The sequence below is a fragment of the Oncorhynchus keta genome, chromosome 15 (genome assembly GCF_023373465.1).
Source record: "Oncorhynchus keta strain PuntledgeMale-10-30-2019 chromosome 15, Oket_V2, whole genome shotgun sequence".
Lineage (NCBI taxonomy): Eukaryota > Metazoa > Chordata > Actinopteri > Salmoniformes > Salmonidae > Oncorhynchus > Oncorhynchus keta.
Window position 1 is genome coordinate 19164820 of NC_068435.1, and position 23914 is coordinate 19188733.

General features: G+C 48.8%; 2 protein-coding genes across 6 annotated transcripts in view; one reads left to right on the forward strand and one right to left on the reverse strand.

The window, feature by feature from the left end:
- Nucleotides 1-2317, forward strand: part of LOC118376610 (thymocyte selection-associated high mobility group box protein TOX-like) — a 126927-nt gene extending 124610 nt beyond the window's left edge. Inside the window, 2 exon segments of the mRNA XM_052463571.1 lie at nt 46-188; nt 676-2317. Coding sequence (XP_052319531.1) covers nt 46-188; nt 676-712 — 180 coding nt within the window. The 3' untranslated portion in view covers nt 713-2317.
- Nucleotides 2318-5958: 3641 nt separating this feature from the next.
- The window catches only part of xrn1 (5'-3' exoribonuclease 1), a 69831-nt gene continuing 51875 nt past the window's right edge, over nt 5959-23914 (reverse strand). Inside the window, exons 19-41 of one of the 5 annotated variants that reach the window (XM_052463568.1) lie at nt 23710-23841; nt 23300-23462; nt 22872-22985; nt 22606-22704; nt 22376-22491; nt 20895-21041; nt 20733-20822; nt 20380-20509; nt 19197-19253; nt 18922-19054; nt 18698-18767; nt 15246-15447; nt 11071-11160; nt 10862-10951; nt 10614-10721; nt 9282-9362; nt 9080-9181; nt 8820-8934; nt 8401-8567; nt 8137-8259; nt 7903-8008; nt 7601-7761; nt 5959-7475 (exon numbers count right to left, since the gene is read on the reverse strand). In XM_052463568.1, the coding sequence (XP_052319528.1) occupies nt 7152-7475; nt 7601-7761; nt 7903-8008; nt 8137-8259; nt 8401-8567; nt 8820-8934; nt 9080-9181; nt 9282-9362; nt 10614-10721; nt 10862-10951; nt 11071-11160; nt 15246-15447; nt 18698-18767; nt 18922-19054; nt 19197-19253; nt 20380-20509; nt 20733-20822; nt 20895-21041; nt 22376-22491; nt 22606-22704; nt 22872-22985; nt 23300-23462; nt 23710-23841 (2920 nt within the window). In that variant the 3' untranslated portion in view covers nt 5959-7151. Of the gene's footprint in view, nt 7476-7600; nt 7762-7902; nt 8009-8136; nt 8260-8400; nt 8568-8819; nt 8935-9079; nt 9182-9281; nt 9363-10613; nt 10722-10861; nt 10952-11070; nt 11164-15245; nt 15448-18697; nt 18768-18921; nt 19055-19196; nt 19254-20379; nt 20510-20732; nt 20823-20894; nt 21042-22375; nt 22492-22605; nt 22705-22871; nt 22986-23299; nt 23463-23709; nt 23842-23914 lie in introns of all 5 variants that reach the window. The other 4 variants (XM_052463570.1, XM_052463567.1, XM_052463569.1 and 1 more) reach the window with 4 other exon arrangements.

A 23914-nucleotide genomic window follows, 5' to 3' on the forward strand; every position in this document is an offset into this window, starting at 1 on the left:
AACACTGGAAAATATGGACTCTAATGCTAGACTTCTCTTCTCCAGGGATTCCCTCTCCAGTCAGAATTCCAGAACATGCTCAACTCGTCCGGTGGTCAGGGACTGTCCCCATCCATGGACTACAGACAGGTGTGTCGGAATGGGCCCAGCCAGCATCTCGACTGGACCAGCGAATACTGTGGCAATGGGTAGGAATTCACTCTCACTCACTCGGGCAGTTATTTGCATGACAGTTACTGGCTGACAACATTTCATGACCACCACAGCTCTACAGCCTTACAGCTCCACAGCTCTACATACACCCATTATTCTATTCACACACTCAGAATACTCATCATTATTATATAGGATGACAATAGAGAAACACATCAGATATGAGAGTATGAACTGAGTTTATACTCTGAATGAACTTTAGGGCAGGTTTCCCAGAAATAGATGAGGTCCAATTATGAACTAAGAAGTACTTTGAATGGAGATTCTCCATTGAGCTTTGTATTCCAGGAGTATGTGACTTTGTTTCACTCTTCCAGTCTGAACCCAAGTTGCAATCAATCAATCTATTTTTATTATATTTCAAGGGTCTCAACACATGTTAAGAGACATTGATTATTATTGATTGATTGATTATTATGTGATTATTATTCCTCATTGTTCCTCCATCTCGTCTTCTTTCAGAGCTCTTCAGAGAGACAAGCCTCTGTTCCTGACCTGATCTGACCTCTAACCTCAACCAAACCAGCCCTGGAACAGACTGCAACCCGACCCGGTCCACATTCGATCCCACTCTGCGTTCACTGGACCAAGGCATTGCCCTCAACCCCAGAAGAAACTCCTTGACCACCACCCCCCACTCTGGCTAAACCATCTGACCGTCACTCAAACAAGAAAGGCAGAAGCACATTTTCCAAAACATCCATATTTTGATATGTTTTGATTCTTTGTGATCTACTTTGAAAATAATCATACTGATGTCATGAGTGGGTTTTGGATTCTTTGTGACCCACACTCTATCCTCACCTGATATTAGATACAAATGTCAAGTTAATGTTTTTGGACTTTGCAATGTATGCCCATAAAGGCAGAAATAAATGTGTTCAGAGATGTGAAAGAATAGGCAGTACTGTCCTCTCTACTGACGTGTCATTGGATCGTTACTGATATGTCACTGGGTTGTGTTTTGAGGAAGACAAGCTGGTGACGTAGAAGCGTTGTGTTAGACCATTGTTCAAATCCCAGAAGTTAATTTAGCACTTAGGGGCTCTTAGGTCTTTTTTTCCACACATCGCAAGATGTAAACCAAAACCCCAAATTGACTTTTATTTTGAAAGGAAAAACAAGATCATCTTTATCATTTGAAAAAATAAATAAAGAACACCTATTATATTTCTATACCTCTTTATCTCACTCTCTCTCTGCTACTGGACTGCCTTAGAGACTGTTGTGTGTCTTTGAGCAGTGTTGTGTTGCTCTTTCTAAACTGATGCTGATCATGTTCATAGGATCCTCTGTGGACTATGCCGAGGCTGGTCAGTATAGACATCACCTCAAGCTGTACATAGAATTTTGTGTTACTCTTGCTCCTAGGGTATAACAACAAAAGATTTTTTCAAGTGCAGTGTGATTGTGAATTGGATCACACTGGTTTTAATTTAACTATCAAAGAAGGGAAATTGATTAAACAGCTGTTATAGTTGTTTGGATTTTATTGGGGCGTAAACATTTTCAATATCATGATATTTGTAAGATAAAACTTGCTAAATCAGTAGTTTCCATTCTCTGAAATAAAGTCGTAAACTTTGGCTGCCCTTTACCTGGAAAACATCACAAAATATGAGTTTTGTGAAATTAGACAAATAAAAAGTTATATTTGGTACAAGGAAAACATCTTTTTTGGTACGACTTCTGGGCATATTGATTATATGGATTCTCATCCCACTCCTGTGTCTGAGGTTGTTTCTCTTTATCAGTAGAAAGCGTCAGAATGAGAGTGGTAGAAACAGATTGGTAGAGTGGCAATATATATAACCCTGACATCTGGCTCGTCGTCACTCTTCTGATCACTCCCATCTCTCTTTCTCCAAGTCTGTTCATCATGCTGCGCCTATTTATGAAACAATAACTGTAGGTGTTTTTTTAAAGTCCTTATGTTTAATAGCGTTGATGATGGCTGTCTTCTCTGTTCCATCTGGGTTCCTTTCTCTTTGGCAGAAAAACGTCTCCAGGCAACAACAATGTGAAAAATTGTGTTCTTATTTTTAGTTTCTAATGTGTTTGAAAAAAATAAAGTCAACCTGCATTTTTGTGCAGTAATCACTCACTTTTGGATTCCCTGTGTTTTTATTTCAACCTAAATTGCCGGATGGATTGGGAGAACAGATAACTGAGTCCTAATTCTGTAAGAAGTTCTTGAGAATGTGTTGACTGCAAGTAACAATTTCAGCTTTATCTTGAAGATAATAATATTCCTACAAAGATATTTTGGTACTGTAAACTAGACAGCAGGGAAGAAAAGTACTTCTAAATTCAGTGTCTCTACCAGTGGAGGCACCTCAGAGGAGGAAGGAGAGGACCATCCTCCTCAGTGAATTTCATAAAAATAAAAATAGTGAAACATTAAAAAGTTACCTGCCTGGTATGGCAACTACACCACCCTCAACCGCAAGGCTCTCCAAAGGGTGGTGCGGTCTGCACAACGCATCACCGGGGGCACACTGCCTTCCAGGACACCTACAGCACCCGATTTCACAGGAAGGCCAAAAAGATCATCAAGGACAACAACCACTCGAGCCACTGCCTGTTCACCTCGCTATCATCCAGAAGGCAAGGTCAGTACAGGTGCCTCAAAGCTGGGCCCGAGAGACTGAAAAACAGCTTCTATCTCAAGGCCATCAGACTGCTGAACAGCAATCACAAACTCAGAGGCTGCTGCCTACATAAAGACTCAAATCATTGGCCACTTTAGTAATTGGGTCACTAGTCACTTTAAACAATGCCACTTTAATAATGTTTACATATCTTACATTACTCATATGTATATACTGTATCTTATACCATGTATTGCATCTTGCCTAAGCTGCTCGGCCATCGCTCATCCATATAACTATATGCACATATTCTTATTCCATCCCTTTAGATGTGTGTATTAGGTAGTTGGGGAAATGTTAGATATTACTGCATTGTCGGAAGCATTTCACTACACTCGCATTAACATCTGCTAATCATGTGTATGTGACCAATAAAATTTGATTTGATTTGTATTCATTCTGCCGATTCTGTTGAAATATTTCTTAAGCTGTTAAACTCTGACCCCCTCTGGTATCATTTTATAAACAAGCCAGACTATGCTACCCTCATAAAGTAAATTGTACTGTTAGAAATGTATGAACTGTGGAATTCAGAGAACGGTGTCAGAAACAATGTGACTACTACAGAACCCGAAATACAGCTGACCAGATCTTTCACCTAATGGTGGCGCTCTAAACATGCGCAAATTCCCATTGGAACACAGACATGTTAAAAGTGCAGGGCTTGTGCAACGTGCCATACCTTCCTTTTCTGTCTCACGGGAATCATATACATATGAGGAGAAAGCTGAAGTCCATCCACTGATGTACATCCTCTGTCTTATTCCCAGTTCGTCCACTAGATAGTAGTAGGAGATCACATGTCGCTTGGCCACTTGAAACCAGTTGCGTCTGGTTTTGGTAGTGAGTCAGTGTGTAAAAATGGCTGAACGGATTTTCAAGCCTGACATCTTAAAATGACCTTAGCAATCAGTACACAGACAGAAGAAGGTTTTCCAATTGTAAATGAGCTAGCACAGTTGGTAGAGCATGGCGCTTGTAACGCCAGGGTAGTGGGTTCGATTCCGGGACCACCCATACGTAGAATGTATGCACACATGACTGTAAGTCGCTTTGGATAAAAGCGTCTGCTAAATGGCATATATTATTATTATTATATTAGCTAGCTAAACGGCGCATGTGGAGGATGCATAAGGTCATGTGGATGGAGAAGGAAATGCATTGCTTTACAATGATCATGAGGGTGGACCCTTTCCATGCCTACTAAATGTTTGCACTTTTGTAACTCTATGAATATGACCATAGTGCATGATTTATGGTCTTTATGGGAGGGAAGGGAGATTCTTATGACATTACCAGCAGTAAGATTTTAGTTTGATTTCCAAAAAGTCAAGGCCTGTAGCTTTCAAAGGGTATGTCCATTTTTATATTTTCTGATGACATTATTTGGGGAGGGGTACCCACCAAACTCACCGGTCCCTGTACAGGGTCCAAAAACAACCTCTCAGATTTAGCAAACAACCGCTCAGATGTAGCAAACGTAATTAAACGACGATAAACATACCTGAATTTGTCCAATAGGAACTCTCGTTGGCAAAGATTGGACCAATGATTACACCTTAGATCAGCTAAATGCAGGCAAGAGTGTGCAAGGCGGTATTGAATGTGTCACTGTCACCGTGATAACAAAAAAATGTCTCTCAACCTGTACACACCTACATTGTAAACGTTCATTCACAAGCTAGGTTGTAGGAACCTCATGATGGGTATAGGGCAAATTAAAGTATCATGTATACTGAATAAAAATGCAAATGCAACATAAAACAATTTCAAAGATTTTACTGAGTTACAGTACATATGAGGAAATCAGTCAGTTGAAATAAATAAATTAGGCCCTAATCCATGGATTTCACATGACTGGGAATGCAGATATACATCTGATGGTCACAGACAGATAGCTTTAAAAAAAAAAAAAAAAAAAAAAAAAATGGGCCTCAGTATCTCCTCATGGTATTTTTGTGCATTCTAATTGCCATTGATAAAATGCAATTGTGTTCATTGTCCTAGCTTATGCCTGCCCATACCATAACCCACTGTTCACAATGTTGACTTCAGAAAACCGCTCACCCACACGACGCCATACAAATGGTATGTGTATATGTGGCCGGTTGGATGTACTTCCAAATTCTCTAAAATTACATTGGAGGCGGTTTATGGTAGATAAATGAACATTCAATTCTTTGGAAAAACAAAAAACACAGGACCAACACTTTACATAGTGTTTATATTTTTGTTCAGTTTAGTAGCCTAAACCTATCGGTGTTGCATTGAGCTGGGTAAATGGAATTTGAATGAGTCATCCAATTTGCTGGAATAGAAAGATATTATCATCCTCCCTGATCTTAAATGACACCAACCGCCACTGGTCCTTATTACATACAGTGTTGTGTCCTGTACAATTGCAATACTGTCCGGGAGGCTGTCTTGTGATTCTATTACATCCATCTTTAACAAGTTACTCTAAATAAATATAGAAATGGTTCTGTCTGACCTGTGCCTATAATTTGAATGTACTATGCCATAGTCATGTCCCAACAGACTATGCAGGCTTTAAGTCCAACCCCATTTTAACATACCTGATGAAGCTCTTGATGAGCCGCTGATTAAGTAGGATCATGCTGTGCATTCAGCAGGGTTGGAGTGAAGGTCTGCAGGGTTGGAGTGAAGGTCAGCAGGGTTGGAGTGAAGATCTGCAGGGTTGGAGTGAAGGTCTGCAGGGTTGGAGTGAAGGTCTGCAGGGTTGGAGTGAAGGTCTGCACACCCAGTTAGAGTTTCAGGCCACCCCTGCCATAGACTGGCCTGAACTCTGCATGAGGAAGACATCCATAGCCATGCACTGCCCACTGGTGGCCAACATACATGACCAATCTATACTTTATTATGTACTGGTGCGACGTCACATGTAAATCAATTCCTGCAAGACATGAGTGGTTTGTAAAAACGGTCATAAATGTATACATACAGGATATTTAATGTAGCCGTTTTACAATGTTCACACAGACATACAGGCCTATTGTACACTTGAGTTATGCATGCCTTTACCACTCAAACCCATGACAAAATAAACTGACAAACACATTTATCGACGCCATGGTAACAAAAGATGTCTTTATTCAATGGATATGTACAGCATGTCCCAGCATGAAAAGAGCAAGTTCCATAACCTACTCTAAGATGGGGGGTTTCTTATACAAGCGCTCAAATTAATTATGAGAGAAAACAATATGACGTACAACAGGTGTGCTTCGGTACAGATGTTTAAAACCCACGGACAGCCAGAACTCAGTAGATCGGCTCACTGTTTAAAGTGGTGGTGGTGGGGGGGTACAAATCCAAAGAGCCCCAAAAATATGCTGGTAAAACTCAAGCAGATGTACATGTGGGTTACAAGGTAATGATTCAGCCTTGGTACTCTCTGCAACAATAACAAATTATAGTTTACAAATAAATCTTCAAAAGGCTGCCGAGAGGCAGAAAATCCATACATTGAAATGTGGAGGCAAAAATATTTTAAGAACAAACTAACAGCAGCATATCAGTTTGAAATCAAATTAAAATTGTCTGCTTTGAGACATTACCAGGACCTGTTAGCTGATTGATCCAAGTCTTAATGGAGGGAAGAAATGTGGTGTTTTTGTGTTACAATGTAGAGAAGAAATGTCAATAATTTTGTCATAGTGATGTTTGGGTTGTCTTTATGTGTGTCCGAATACATTTGTGATCCTAAATTTAGCTTGACACAAGTTAGAATGTCAAATTGCTATTTGCTGCGTAAGCGATTAGAAACCATAAAATAGACCTTAAAATACATAGTGACAAAATTCTAATGACCTTAATAAAAGACCCTAACATTTGGCTTAAGATGGAGAATACAAACAGAGGGAAAATAATTAAAAGAGATTAAGCCCTTGATTACAAGCTCCAATCATAAATGGACCAACTAGAAGGACACCATGTACCACAGGGTGTGGAGAGACTGGGGACAGCAGTGATCCATCTTACAAACACAAGAAAACAGACGTCATTGCGACTTATCAGTCCTTATTGCCTTGGGTGGGGGGCCCTCCTCCTCCCTCCCTCTCGTTACTGTGGCTGCATCTCAAACGGAACCCTAATGACACCCTATTCCTCTTCTAACGCACTACTTTTGAGAACAGCCCCATAGGGGAACTACATAGGGCTCTGGTCAATAGTAGGGCAGCTCACAGAGAATAGGGTTCCATTTGAGACCAGGACGATGATAATACCATCTTAAAAACCAACACCTAAGCAGAGAGAGGAAGCAGATCATTCTTGGACTTTGGCCACTTCAAAGTTGACCGCCAGTTTCCTGTGTTTCCTCTTGGAGGCAGAGCTGGGGGTGTGGCCATGGCCTGGGGTGGGGTTCTGGCGTGGCGTCTGTGGCGTGGAGGAGGTCCCAGCCATCTCAGGGGTGTCCTGGGCGGTCTTTAGGGGTGTGATGGGGGCTGCAGGGGGTGCTGAGGGGGCTGGGGATAGGGAGGGTTGGGAGTCAGACTGGGCTTTGTTACATGGGGCTTGGTTCCTCACCGTGTGAGCCGCATTGTAGAACTCTTGTGGTTTCTTGCCTGATGACACGCGCTTCTTAGTCACCTGACAGAGGTTAGAATTTAGAGGTTAGGATTGTGTGGGAACACACACACAGTTAATAATCGAAAACTGTGTTGAGTTTAACCATATTTCATGTGAGCTGTAGAAACAGGTTCTGGTGCTCCTACCTGCAGGGGGACAAACTGGTTGTGTGAGCCGATGGGGACGGAGGGTACCTGGGGCCGGGCGCCAGGGAAGGTGCCCCCGTAGAAGGGCTGTCCCTGGTGGGGAGGGAGAGACATGCCCCAGTGGAGAGGACCATACCCCTGAGGAGGGATTAACAGACCACCTGGAGGGAGAGGGAGAAAGGGTCAGGTTCACATCCAGTATTTAGAAGTATCCTAAAACATATAACTGCACACAGAGAGGTCGTACTGTTACAGTCTACTTTAGTATCAATATAGACGCCACACATGACGGCAGGTCTCACCCGATTGGCCGAATACGTTAGGCATGGGTCCCATGGATGGTCCTCTTATCTGGCTGACCCCAGAGAACAGAGGCGGAGGCATGGGAAACCCAGAACCCACCGAATTCTACAGGAGACAGAGGATAAAACACAAAAGTATAGAAGACATAATACATAAACACAATAAAATAAGAAACAGACAGTTTGGCATGCACACACACACAGATTGTGCAGAAGTACAGTAGGGACACACACCACACTCACAAGGCGCTGCAGGGCGAAGAGAGCTGCCTTCTCTTTGGCTTCGTTCTCAGAGTGACTCTGAGGACCGTGGACAAGCAGACCACTGGAGAGCTTCACCTGACACACCATCAAACCCTGAGAGAGACAGGAAGACAGATAATGGAGGTGGACTTAGACAGAAAACAACTGGGAAACAGAGAGATACTGTAGGGACGTTGCTAAAGGATGTGCCCACAGTCTGTGTGTTCCTGCTTCATGCATGTGTGTGTGCCTCACCTGTCTGCTGCGTATGAAGGTGAAGTCCGGGGGGGCCATGCCCAGACCTACACAGATCCTAGCCAGCTCTGAGGCCACACTGGGACCCATGGAGGAGGGCTGGTGGGCCTGCAGGGGAGGGACTGCTGCTGCGGACACAGGTGACACTAAGTCCCCCATCCTCGCCGCTGAGACAGGCAGAGGGTGGAGGTGGAGAGGATGAGGGTAGAAGGAGAGAGAGAGGGGGTGAAACGGGAGGAGGGAGTGTGATATGGGGAGAGGTAGAAGGAGGGAGAAACGACAGTTGAAAGGAAAGATGGGTAAGGACGAGAAGGGGAATGATGAAAAAGTGGTTTCATATTTTGTATTATCTCCACTAAATCCCACAATAGCTCCACAACTACATGTTTACATGTAGTTAACCCTGTATTTCCACTCACCCAGTTTCTTGGTGGCTCTTCTCCTGTTCTGCTGCTGGGTGTTGGAGGAGGAGAGACTAGTGGAGTCCGGGGCAGAGCCAATGTTCAGCATCTCCTTCAGGGCCAGAGTTCCCTTCTACACACACGAGAACAACCAATCACAATTAGTCTACAACAAACCACAAGGAATGAGCGGATAAATGTAATTGAAGAGTTTGATATGGGCCCTGAGTGCACTATAACATAACACCAACCAGTGACTGTACTAGTCTAGTACCCACCATAGCGAATGACTGTGGAGACAGCGGCTCCTCCGATTGACTCGTTGGCTCGTTGCCCTTAGTGATCTTCAGGTTGGCGATCAACTCCTCAAACTCTGTCTGCTGGAGACAGGTGGGTAAGACTGTGTGTGTGTGTGTGTGTGTGTGTGTGTGTGTGTGTGTGTGTGTGTGTGTGTGTGTGTGTGTGTGTGTGTGTGTGTACCTTCTTTGTGGCGTTCTGAGCGGGAAACAGAGTGTTGACATCTTCGTTTCTCTTCAGCAGTCTGATACTTCCTGCTGGACCCTATAAAACAACATGAAGTTTTACACACACACACTTTGTATCGCTCTCTCTTTCCCAGACACACATATCTCTTACACACACACACACACACACCTCATTTCCCTTCACAGAACTCACACACTGACATCTTTCAACAATAAAAAATAAGAAAAATCTCAACTCCCTCCATCTCCCGACAACTGCTAAATGGCATATATTATTAGTTTGACTAAACTAACAACTTAGTCTACACACAGCCCTGTAATAACCCCTACGCACAGCCCTGTAATAACCCCTACGCACAGCCCTGTAATAACCCCTACGCACAGCCCTGTAATAACCCCTACGCACAGCCCTGTAATAACCCCTACGCACAGCCCTGTAATACACCCTACGCACAGCCCTGTAATACACCCTACGCACAGCCCTGTAATACACCCTACGCACAGCCCTGTAATACACCCTACGCACAGCCCTGTAATACACCCTACGCACAGCCCTGTAATACACCCTACGCACAGCCCTGTAATACACCCTACGCACAGCCCTGTAATAAACCCTACGCACAGCCCTGTAATAAACCCTACGCACAGCCCTGTAATAAACCCTACGCACAGCCCTGTAATACACCCTACGCACAGCCCTGTAATACACCCTACGCACAGCCCTGTAATAAACCCTACGCACAGCCCTGTAATACACCCTACGCACAGCCCTGTAATAAACCCTACGCACAGCCCTGTAATAAACCCTACGCACAGCCCTGTAATAAACCCTACGCACAGCCCAGTAATAAACCCTACGCACAGCCCTGTAATAAACCCTACGCACAGCCCTGTAATAAACCCTACGCACAGCCCTGTAATAAACCCTACGCACAGCCCTGTAATAAACCCTACGCACAGCCCTGTAATACACCCTACGCACAGCCCTGTAATACACCCTACGCACAGCCCTGTAATACACCCTACGCCCTAATTAGGGTTTATTACACAGCCTTGTAATAAACCCTACACACAGCAATCAGCTTTCACAAAGTGCATTTTATTGACTAGTTTAATTTCATTTGTAGTCCTGACTCCACTGGCTAAGCTGCCTGCTGAGGATGAGAACCCTGGTCACTGTCTGCTATTGGTCTACAGCTGGAGGTGATGACGGGAGCTAAAGTAAGGACCAAAGAGACATGCTTCAATGTTTAGGAATGTGTAGGGTTCAAAGGTTATGGATGTAGGTGCATAAGGGTTCAAAGGTTAGAATGAAATGGTGATTTACAGGTTTGGGGGGTTGTTGTTGTTGACTCTGGGGTTGGTTCATGCCCTGTTGCCCCTGGAACTGCCCGTCCTGTCCGGGAGACCCTGGACCCCAGGCAGAATTACACGCCTGGGGACAGACACCCAAAGAGATGTACAATAGCTTTAGTCACACACAAACAGAAACAACAAACACTGCTACACTCACAATGTGAGTATTGTAACACTTCACATTGACACTGGTACAGACACACTTATGAATGGACTCACATTGTTTTGTTGCCAGTGGGCTGGTGGTTTCTGGGGCATTCCAGAACTCTGCAGAGACTGCCACACATTACTGAACTCCTCATCTTTACCCTGCACTCACAGGGAGATTGATGTTACACACTCTACTACAGAGAAATGTGGCATTGTAGAGAAAAACTCAAACACAGAGAGAGCGAGTCAGAGAGGAGAGAGAACAAACACAGGCGTACCTTCGGATGGTGTTTCTGGCTGAGGGCATTGTGGTGCACATTTTTGTTCCCCTGAGTGTCTGCCCTGAGAATGTTTTGTCTGCCGTTCTGCTGCTGAGAGAGAGACAGACACAGAGGGAGACACAGAGGGCGGGAGAGACGGAGGGAGGGAGGGAGGGAGACACGGGGAGGAAGGGAGAGAGAGACACGGGGAGGAAGGGAGACACGGGGAGGAAGGGAGAGACGGAGGGAGGGAGAGAGACACGGGGAGGAAGGGAGAGACACGGGGAGGAAGGGAGAGACGGAGGGAGGGAGGGACACGGGGAGGAAGGGAGAGACACAGGGAGGAAGGGAGAGACACGGGGAGGAAGGGAGAGACACGGGGAGGAAGGGAGAGACACGGGGAGGAAGGGAGAGACACGGGGAGGAAGGGAGAGACACGGGGAGGAAGGGAGAGACACGGGGAGGAAGGGAGAGACACGGGGAGGAAGGGAGAGACACGGGGAGGGAGGGAGAGACAAAGGGAGGAAGGGAGAGACACGGGGAGGAAGGGAGAGACACGGGGAGGAAGGGAGAGACACAGGGAGGAAGGGAGGGAGACACGGGGAGGAAGGGAAGGAGACACGGGGAGGGAGGGAGGGAGACATTGGGAGGGAGGGAGAGACATGGGGAGGGAGGGAGGGAGAAACAAACATGGGGGGAGGGAGGGAGAGACATGAGAGGGAGGGAGGGAGGGAGGGAGGGAGGGAGGGAGGGAGGGAGGGGGAGGGAGGGAGGGAGGGGGAGGGAGGGAGGGAGGGAGGGAGGGGGAGGGAGGGAGGGACATGAGAGACATGAGAGAGAGGGAGGGAGGGAGGGAGGGAAACATGGGGAGGAAGAGAGGGAGAAACATGGGGAGGGAGAGAGGGAGAAACATGGGGAGGGAGAGAGGGAGAAACATGGGGAGGGAGAGAGGGAGAAACATGGGGAGGGAGAGAGGGAGAAACATGGGGAGGGAGAGAGGGAGAAACATGGGGAGGGAGAGAGGGAGAAACATGGGGAGGGAGAGAGGGAGAAACATGGGGAGGGAGAGAGAGAGAAACATGGGGAGGGAGAGAGGGAGAAACATGGGGAGGGAGAGAGAGAAACATGGGGAGGGAGGGAGAAACAAGGGGAGGGAGGGAGGGAGAAACATGGGGAGGGAGGGAGGGAGAAACATGGGGAGGGAGGGAGGGAGAAACATGGGGAGGGAGAGAGAGAGAAACATGGGGAGGGAGAGAGGGAGAAACATGGGGAGGGAGAGAGGGAGAAACATGGGGAGGAAGAGAGGGAGAAACATGGGGAGGGAGAGAGGGAGAAACATGGGGAGGGAGAGAGGGAGAAACATGGGGAGGAAGAGAGGGAGAAACATGGGGAGGGGAGAGGGAGAAACATGGGGAGGAGAGAGGGAGAAACATGGGGAGGGAGAGAGGGAGAAACATGGGGAGGGAGAGAGGGAGAAACATGGGGAGGGAGAGAGGAGAAACATGGGGAGGGAGGAGAAACATGGGGAGGGAGGGAGGGAGAAACATGGGGAGGGAGAGGAGAGAGAAACATGGGGAGGGAGGGAGAGAGAAACATGGGGAGGGAGGGAGAGAGAAACATGGGGAGGGAGGAGAGAGAAACATGGGGATGGGGAGGGGAGAGAGAAACATGGGGAGGGAGAGAGGGAGAAACATGGGGAGGGAGAGAGAGAGAAACATGGGGAGGGAGGAGGGACATGGGAGGGGGAGGGAAAACATGGGGAGGGAGGGAGGGAGGGAGAGAGGGAGGGGAGGGAGAGGGACATGGGAGAGAGGGGAGGGAGGGAGAGAGGGAGAAACATGGGGAGGGGAGAGGGAGAAACATGGGAGGGAGAGAGGGAGAAACATGGGGAGGGAGGGGAGGGAGGGAGGGAGGGAGGATGGGAGGGAGGGAGGGAGGAGAGACATGGGAGGGAGGGAGGGAGGAGGGAGGGAGGGAGGGAGGGACAGGGAGGGACATGGGAGGACATGGGAGGGAGGGAGGGAGGGACATGGGGAGGGAGGGGATGGGGAGGGAGGGACATGGGATGGGGAGGGAGGGAGAAACATGGGGAGGGAGGGAGGGAGAAACATGGGGAGGGAGGGAGAGAGAAACATGGGGAGGGAGGGAGAGAGAAACATGGGGAGGGAGGGAGAGAGAAACATGGGAGGGAGGGACATGGGGAGGGAGGGAGGGAGGGATGGGGAGGGAGAGAGGGAGGGAGGGAGGGACATGGGAGAGAGGGAGGGAGGGAGAGAGGGAGAGACATGGGAGGGAGGGAGGGAGGGAGGGAGGGAGGGAGGGAGGGAGGGAGGGAGGGAGGGAGGGAGGGAGAGACATGGGAGGGAGGGGAGGGAGGGAGGGAGGGAGGGAGGGAGGGAGGGAGGGAGGGAGAGACATGGGAGGGAGGGAGGGAGGGACATGGGAGGGAGGGAGGGAGGGAGGGACATGGGAGGGAGGGAGGGAGAGACATGGGAGGGAGGGAGGGAGAAACATGGGAGGGAGGGAGGGAGAAACATGGGGAGGGAGAGAGAGAGAAACATGGGGAGGGAGAGAGAGAGAAACATGGGAGGGAGGGACATGGGAGGGAGAGAGGGAGGGAGGGAGGGACATGGGAGGGAGGGAGGGAGAGACATGGGAGGGAGGGAGGGAGGGAGGGAGGGAGGGGGAGAGACATGGGAGGGAGGGAGGGAGGGAGAGACATGGGAGGGAGGGAGGGAGGGAGGGACATGGGAGGGAGGGAGGGAGGGAGGGACATGGGAGGGGAGGGAGGGACAGGGAGGGACATGGGAGGGAGGGACATGGGAGGGAGGGATGGGAGGACATGGGAGGGAGGGACATGGAGGGGGAGGGAGGGAGGGACATGGGAGGGAGGAGGGAGAAACATGGGGAGGGGGAGAGAGAGAAACATGGGGAGGGAGGGAGAAACATGGGGAGGGAGGGAGGGAGAAACATGGGGAGGGAGGGAGGGACATGGGAGGGAGGGAGGGAGGGACATGGGAGGGAGGGAGGGAGAAACATGGGGAGGGAGAGAGAGAGAAACATGGGGAGGGAGGGAGAAACATGGGGAGGGAGGGAGGGAGAAACATGGGAGGGAGGGAGAGACATGGGAGGGAGAGAGGGAGGGAGAGAGGGAGGAGAGAGGGAGGGAGGGAGAGAGGGAGGGAGAGAGGGAGGGAGGGAGGGAGAGAGGGAGGGAGGGAGGGAGGGAGAGAGGGAGGGAGGGAGGGAGAGAGGGAGAGAGGGAGGGAGGGAGGGAGGGAGAGAGGGAGGGAGAGAGGGAGGGAGGGAGGGAGAGAGGGAGAGAGGGAGGGAGAGAGGGAGGGAGGGAGGGAGAGACATGGGAGGGGAGGGAGGGAGGGAGAGACATGGGAGGGAGGGAGGGAGGGAGGGAGGGAGGAGGGAGGGAGGGAGGGAGGGAGGGAGGGAGGGAGGGAGGGGGAGGGAGAGACATGGGAGGGAGGGAGGGAGGGAGGGAGGGAGGGAGAGACACGGGAGGGAGGGAGAGACATGGGAGGGAGGGAGGGAGGGAGGGAGGGAGGGAGGGAGGGGGAGGGAGGGAGGGAGGGGAGACATGGGAGGGAGAGACATGGGAGGGAGGGAGGGAGGGAGGGAGAGACATGGGAGGGAGAGACATGGGAGGGAGGGAGGGAGGGAGGGGAGAGGGAGAGACATGGGAGGGAGAGACATGGGAGGGAGGGAGGGAGGGAGAGACATGGGAGGGAGAGACATGGGAGGGAGGGAGGGAGGGAGAGACATGGGAGGGAGGGAGGGAGGGAGGGAGAGAGGGAGAGACATGGGAGGGAGGGAGGGAGGGAGAGAGGGAGAGACATGGGAGGGAGGGAGGGAGAGACATGGGGGAGGGAGGGAGAGACATGGGGGAGGGAGGGAGGATGGGGGGGAGGGAGACATGGGGGGGAGGGAGGGAGAGACATGGGGGGAGGGAGGGAGAGATGGGGGGGGAGAGACATGGGGGGGGAGAGACATGGGGGGGAGGGAGGGAGAGACATGGGGGGGAGACGTGGAGAGGGAGGGAAAGTCTAATGAGTGGGAGATTTCAACCATTCGTGTGTGTGTGTGTGTGTGAGAGAGAGTGTGAGAGAGAGTGAGAGTGAGAGTGAGAGAGAGAGAGAGAGACATGAGTACAGGTGTAATTTGCTCTACTCCAGTCCTACCTGTGTGGGTATGAAGGGTGAGCGTGGTGAGTGGTTGAGCCCAGACAGCTGTTCTTTGTTGTGTGCGTGGTGGTGGGAGGAGGCGGCAGGCTGGGGCTTCACGATGGCAGTCAGTTTGTGTGAACCCTGCTCAAAGAGGCATCCATGGCTCAGGTTGATTAAGGCACACGGAGGCAGCCTGTAGCCACGGCCCGACGCACACCTAGGCAGAATACAGTCACCCAGAACAACAGTCAGATCAGACCACACCTAGGCAGAATACAGTCACCCAGAACAACAGTCAGATCAGACCACACCTAGGCAGAATACAGTCACCCAGAACAAGTCAGATCAGACCGCACCTAGGCAGAATACAGTCACCCAGAACAACAGTCAGATCAGACAACACCTAGGCAGAATACAGTCACCCAAAACAACAGTCAAATCAGACCACAGACCACACCTAGGCAGAATACAGTTGCCCAGAACAACAGTCAGATCAGACAACAGACCACGGTCAGGCAGAATACAGTCACCCAGAACAAGTCAGATCAGACCACACCTAGGCAGAATACAGTTACCCAGAACAACAGTCAGATCAGACAACAGACCACGGTCAGGCAGAATACAGTCACCCAGAACAAGTCAGATCAGACCACACCTAGGCAGAATACAGTCACCCAAAACAACAGTCAAATCAGACCACAGACCACACCTAGGCAGAATACAGTCACCCAGAACAACAGTCAGATCAGACCACACCTCGGCAGAATACAGTCACCCAGAACAACAGTCATATCAGACAACAGACCACAGTCAGGGAGAATACAGTCACCCAGAACAACAGTCAGATCAGACAACAGACCACACCTAGGCAGAATACTATCACCCAGAACAACAGTCAGATCAGACAACAGACCACACCTAGGCAGAATACAGTCACCCAGAACAACAGTCAGATCAGACCACACCTCGGCAGAATACAGTCACCCAGAACAACAGTCATATCAGACCGCACCTAGGCAGAATACAGTCACCCAACAGACCACGGTCAGGCAGAATACAGTCACCCAGAACAACAGTCAGATCAGACAACAGACCACGGTCAGGGAGAATACAGTCACCCAGAACAGACAGTCAGATCAGACAGTCACCCAACAGACCACCTAGGCAGAATACTATCACCCAGAACAACAGTCATCAGACAACAGACCACAAGGCAGAATACAGTCACCCAGAACAACAGTCAGACAGACCACACCTAGGCAGAATACAGTCACCCAGAACAACAGTCAGATCAGACAAGGCAGACCACAGTCAGGGAGAATACAGTCACCCAACAGACCACGGTCAGGCAGAATACAGTCACCCAGAACAACAGTCAGATCAGACAACAGACCACAGTCAGGGAGAATACAGTCACCCAGAACAGACAGTCATATCAGACCAGCACCTCAGGCAGAATACAGTCACCCAGAACAACAGTCAGATCAGACCACACCTAGGCAGAATACTATCACCCAGAACAACAGTCAGATCAGACAACAGACCACAGTCAGGGAGAATACAGTCACCCAACAGACCACGGTCAGGCAGAATACAGTCACCCAGAACAACAGTCAGATCAGACAACAGACCACGGTCAGGAGAATACAGTCACCCAGAACAACAGTCAGATCAGACAACAGACCACGGTCAGGCAGAATACAGTCACCCAGAACAACAGTCATATCAGACCGCACCTAGGCAGAATACAGTCACCCAGAACAACAGTCAGATCAGACCACACCTAGGCAGAATACTATCACCCAGAACAACAGTCAGATCAGACAACAGACCACAGTCAGGGAGAATACAGTCACCCAACAGACCACGGTCAGGCAGAATACAGTCACCCAGAACAACAGTCAGATCAGACAACAGACCACGGTCAGGGAGAATACAGTCACCCAGAACAACAGTCAGATCAGACAACAGACCACGGTCAGGCAGAATACAGTCACCCAGAACAACAGTCAGATCAGACAGACCACGGTCAGGCAGAATACAGTCACCCAACAGACCACGGTCAGGCAGACCAGTCACCTAACAGACCATCACCCAGAACAACAGTCAGATCAGACAACAGACCACAGTCAGAATACAGTCACCCAACAGACCACGGTCAGGCAGAATACAGTCACCCAGAACAACAGTCAGATCAGACAACAGACCACGGTCAGGCAGAATACAGTCACCCAGAACAACAGTCAGATCAGACCAGACCGGTCAGGCAGAATACAGTCACCCAGAACAACAGTCAGATCAGACACCTAGGCAGAATACTATCACCCAGAACAACAGTCACCCAACAGACCACAGTCAGGCAGAATACAGTCACCCAACAGACCACGGTCAGGCAGAATACAGTCACCCAGAACAACAGTCAGATCAGACAACAGACCACGGTCAGGGAGAATACAGTCACCCAGAACAACAGTCAGATCAGACAACAGACCACGGTCAGGCAGAATACAGTCACCCAGAACAACAGTCATATCAGACCGCACCTAGGCAGAATACAGTCACCCAGAACAACAGTCAGATCAGACCACACCTAGGCAGAATACTATCACCCAGAACAACAGTCAGATCAGACAACAGACCACAGTCAGGGAGAATACAGTCACCCAACAGACCACGGTCAGGCAGAATACAGTCACCCAACAGACCACGGTCAGGCAGAATACAGTCACCCAGAACAACAGTCAGATCAGACAACAGACCACACCTAGGCAGAATACTATCACCCAGAACAACAGTCAGATCAGACAACAGACCACACCTAGGCAGAATACTATCACCCAGAACAACAGTCAGATCAGACAACAGACCACAGTCAGGGAGAATACAGTCACAGTCCCAACAGACCACGGTCAGGCAGAATACAGTCACCCAGAACAACAGTCAGATCAGACAACAGACCACGGTCAGGCAGAATACAGTCACCCAACAGAACAACAGTCAGATCAGTCACAACAGACCACGGTCAGGCAGAATACAGTCACCCAGAACAACAGTCAGATCAGACAACAGACCACGGTCAGGCAGAATACAGTCACCCAACAGACCAGTCAGATCAGAATACAGTCACCCAACAGACCATGGTCAGGCAGAATACAGTCACCCAGAACAACAGTCACCCAACAGACCACGGTCAGGAGAATACAGTCACCCAGAACAACAGTCAGATCAGACAACAGACCACACCTAGGCAGAATACTATCACCCAGAACAACAGTCAGATCAGACAACAGACCACGGTCAGGCAGAATACAGTCACCCAGAACAGTCAAGTGAGACAACAGACCACGGTCAGAAAACACAGGTACTTGGCATATAAAACACATAACCTAAAAGAAAATGTTTTGAGTCAAGGCCTGAAACACTTAACATAGACCTACGTGAAACAATGAAACACAGACAGACTGTACCTGATAGTAAGTCCCCCAGCAAACTCTTCATCAAACACAACCTCATACAAGATCTCAGCCTCCCGATCAGCTGCCACGGGAGAGAGGTTAACATCGGTTTAGAGACAGTTCAAAGACCAGAGGGTGGTCGTGTGTTTGTGTTTATGAGTGAGAGGGACGTAACAGACAGTGGGTGTGTTGTATATGAGAGAGAGACGTAACAGACAGTGGGTGTGACCACTCACCTCCCTTGATGCCGATGATGGTTCCTCTGAGGCCGAGGGGGACAGAGAAGCTCTCTCTGACGTTGACCACCCGGTCAAACAGGTGGTACTCTGCATCCGGGTCAGGGACCACACCATGCTGCTGCTCTAAGGGCTGGAGAGACACACACTACAGGATTCAGAGAAGTTGTGTGTGTTGGACCAATATGGAGGTTTTAATGTCCTTGTCACCCACTATATGACACAGACAAAGTATTAGATTTTCCTCTCCACACACAGGTAAAGACATTCCTCACCCTGAAGAGTAAATGTGGCTTCACGGTCACACGCACTTTCTTGCTGCTCTTCTTGACCTGAGAAACAGAGGGAGGTAAGAGGGACTACAGGAACACTAACAAAAGAAAGTCAATGAATCATTGACAGTGAAGGAAGGGCTTGTTGAGTAGTGTGTCTATCCATCTGCCTTATTCAGACAAATAAACCAGGGTAGAGGTGATGGATACATAGAAAAACGGAGGAAGAGTAGACAGATTTTTATTTTCTTATTTCACCTTTATTCAACCAGGTAGGCCAGTTGAGAACAAGTTCTCATTTGCAACTGCGACCTGGCCAATATAAAGCAGTGCGACACAAACACCAACACAGAGTTACATATAAACAAACGTACAGTCAATAACAATAATAGAAAAATCTATATACAGTGTGTGCAAATCTAGTAAGATGGGGGAGGTAAGACAATAAATAAGCAATAGTGGCGAAATAAATACAATTTAGCGTCAACACTGGAGTGATAGATGTGCAGAAGATGAGTGTGCAAGTAGAGATACCGGGGTGCAAAGGAGCAAAAAAATAAATAACAGTATGGGGATGAGGTAGTTGGATGGGCTATTTACAGATGGGCTATGTACAGGTACAGTGATCTGTGAGCTGCTCTGACTGCTGATGCTTAAAGTTAGTGAGGGAGATATAGGTCTCCAGCTTCAGTGATTTTTGCAATTCGTTCCAGTCATTGGCAGCAGAGAACTGGAAGGAAAGGGGGCAGAAGGAGGAATTGGCTATGGGTGTGACCAGTGAAATATGCCTGCTGGAGAGCGTGCTACGAGTAGGTGCTGCTATGGTGACCAGAGATAAGGCGGGGATTTACCTAGCAAAGAATTGTAGATGACCTGGAGCCAGTGGGTTTGACGACGAATATGAAGCGAGGGCCAGCCAATAAGAGCATATAGGTCGCAGTGGTGGGTAGTATATGGGGCTTTGGTGACAAAATGGATGGCACTGTGATAGACTGCATCCAATTTGCTGAGTAGAGTATTGGAGGCTGTTTTGTAAATTACATCGCCAAAGTCAAGGATCGGTAGGATAGTCAGTTTTACGAGGGTATGTTTGGCATGAGTGAAGGCAGCTTGATAAATGATTGACAGAGAATATTGGTGACAGAGCCGAGGGAAGACCGATAAATGATTGACAGCCCCTAGTTACCTTAGCCACCTCCTCCTCGATCTGCTCCACGATGGCCGTGTCCAGGATCTGCAGGTCACATGACACCCGGGCGATGTCGGCGACTGGGTGTGTCTTCAACCAGGAAGTGATCTCCTTCACCCTCTCCGCCCTGCCGGAAAATCATCACCACCACTACCATCACCACCACTACCCTCATTATTACTATAACTGTTATAATCTACTTCATCGTTACACACCAACTTACTCCTAGTGTTTTCTATGAGTGTTTAAGAACATCTGAATGTAAGTATTAAGTGTAAGTGTTGCAAGTTTACCTGTTATGACTATATGACAGTGGAAATGATGAATGTTAAATGCATGAACATGTATACCCGTTTTGGTCCACTCCGGGCCAGATGTCGTCCTCGTAGAAGACATCGTCGTGACTGTTCCTGGACACCAGGTCAAACACCTCAGAGAACCTACAGGAGACACACAAGGCAGGTTACACACACACACTAATAATAACATGCACAATGCTGTTTCACACACACCTATCCAAGTACTCAGCCATCAGATCCTCCACAGCGACAGAATAGAGCCACTCCTTCTCGGTTCTCTTGGTGTAACCTGGCACCTCCTCATTCTTCTTATTGAACTTCAGGTTCAGACCCACGTTAGCCTTCTGCTCCCCATGGGGACTGTGGAGGGAGGGAGAACAGGAGAAACAGAGGGAGAACAGGAGAAACAGAGGGAGAACAGGAGACACGGTTTGAGAACAGGAGACACGGTTTGAGAACAGGAGACACGGAGGGAGAACAGGAGACACGGAGGGAGAACAGGAGAAACAGAGGGAGAACAGGAGAAACAGAGAGAGAACAGGAGAAACAGAGGGAGAACAGGAGAAACAGAGAGAGAACAGGAGAAACAGAGGGAGAACAGGAGAAACAGAGGGAGAACAGGAGAAACAGAGAGAGAACAGGAGAAACAGAGAGAGAACAGGAGAAACAGAGAGAGAACAGGAGAAACAGAGAGAGAACAGGAGAAACAGAGAGAGAACAGGAGAAACAGAGAGAGAACAGGAGAAACAGAGGGAGAACAGGAGAAACAGAGGGAGAACAGGAGAAACAGAGAGAGAACAGGAGAAACAGAGAGAGAACAGGAGAAACAGAGAGAGAACAGGAGAAACAGAGAGAGAACAGGAGAAACAGAGAGAGAACAGGAGAAACAGAGGGAGAACAGGAGAAACAGAGGGAGAACAGGAGAAACAGAGAGAGAACAGGAGAAACAGAGAGAGAACAGGAGAAACAGAGGGAGAACAGGAGAAACAGAGGGAGAACAGAAGACACGGAGGGAGAACAGGAGAAACAGAGAGAGAACAGGAGAAACAGAGGGAGAACAGGAGAAACAGAGGGAGAACAGGAGAAACAGAGGGAGAACAGGAGAAACAGAGGGAGAACAGGAGAAACAGAGAGAGAACAGGAGAAACAGAGAGAGAACAGGAGAAACAGAGAGAGAACAGGAGAAACAGAGGGAGAACAGGAGAAACAGAGGGAGAACAGGAGAAACAGAGGGAGAACAGGAGAAACAGAGGGAGAACAGGAGAAACAGAGGGAGAACAGGAGAAACAGAGGGAGAACAGGAGAAACAGAGGGAGAACAGGAGAAACAGAGGGAGAACAGGAGAAACAGAGGGAGAACAGGAGAAACAGAGGGAGAACAGGAGAAACAGAGGGAGAACAGGAGAAACAGAGGGAGAACAGGAGAAACAGAGGGAGAACAGGAGAAACAGAGGGAGAACAGGAGAAACAGAGGGAGAACAGGAGAAACAGAGGGAGAACAGGAGAAACAGAGGGAGAACAGGAGAAACAGAGAGAGAACAGGAGAAACAGAGGGAGAACAGGAGAAACAGAGAGAGAACAGAAGACACGGAGGGAGAGAAACCTGGTTTATTAGACACAAACAAACCAACCTATATGATCAACAGTAGGGAATCAAATAGAGAATAGGCTGTCATTTGAAATTTGTTCTCTCACTTTTTCTTGGATCCTCTGCCGACGAAGATGCTGCCAGAGAATCTGGAGACGAGGTAGCCGGTGATGCCGAGGCGTGAGGCCAGAACGTAGCCTGGACTGTACTTCACACAGTATTTCTACAGACAGACAGACAGACAGAAAGGAGGGTGAGCTTGGGAAGGGAGAATGTTTAGTAATGTGGTGAGGCAGGGGAGGAGTGTGAGAGAGGTGTTGTTTTGAGAATGACTTACATGCTGGTTCTGTATTAAGGATTCCATCGGTGGTTCACAGGGCACCGTGAACACCACCCGCACCCGTCCCTCTTTGATGACATCACTGGACTCCTGCACCTGTGTGACCAAAGGGAAAAGCATTAAAGGCTTCTCACAGATACTCATTTCATGACTCCACACATTTAGCTTCGTCGGGACTGTTGTTTTTAAGAGGAGGAAAGGGTAATGGAAAACAACAACAACTGGCACAAAAGTAGAGACAGGAAACAGAAAGTTGTACCGACCTCTCCCATGGCACCGTAGTAGGGGTTCCCCACCATGAAAACCGTGGTCGTCGGGGGAAACAGCTCCTCCAGGGTCTTGAAGCGAGTGGACGACGAGTCAAAGGCTTTGATGTCCTGAGGGAGAGAGAGTTGTGTGTGTGAGACATCCTTATCGTAGGCATTTTCCTGATATTGTTCATTACGATAAGCAGCCTATACCAGAGAAAGGTTAAGGGTGATTTTTATGGGACAATTGACGGCTACAACAATCAAACTAGTAGTAGTATTATTTAAAGGATAATTCCAACATTAATGTTTAAAGTTACCGTTTTATTTATTCTTATCGCACCAATTCTGGCAATTTATCACAGTATGGATTTTGTCGTCTATAACGCCCAGCTCAAGCGTGTGTGTGAGGTCTTCCTGTGTGTGTACGCACCTGTGCTTACCTTGACGATGGTCTGGTAGGGGAAGGGCAGTAACTGCTTGGACCACTGTTTCTCCAGGTGCACCTGTCCACTCTGCCCAGGTACATACTTCCTGCCTGTCAGCAGCTGGGTATACAAAACCACCGCCGTCTCATTCACCGTAATGCCCTTACGCTTACCGAAACTGAGAGGGGAGACAGGTGGGAGGAGAGAGAACAGAGGTATTATGGTAGGGAGAGCAGTCAGGCAAAACACACGTCTCCCTAGAGGAAGAGGTCTTCTGACCAAAATGAGTCTTCTTGGTGAAAAATGTTTTTAAAAATGTAATAAGACTCATAGGATGGAACTTCTACCAGAGAGAGTGCAGAAATCAAACATGCACAAGACCTCACTGAAAAACTGGTCCACTTTGATGGCAAATAGATGCTTACTGCTCAGTGATGCCCTGTACGTCCTTAACCCAGTCCTTCTGTTCCTTGTCACCGAGGTAGGTGACCTTAGTGGGGGGAGGAGAGTCCCTGTCGTACAGCTTCTGCATCCCTGCCGGCTCCTCCAGGAAGAACCTGAGGGGGACGGGTGAGTGATGGAGGGAAAGAGGAGAGAGAAAATGTAGGGGAAAGGAGGGTTGGAAGTAGG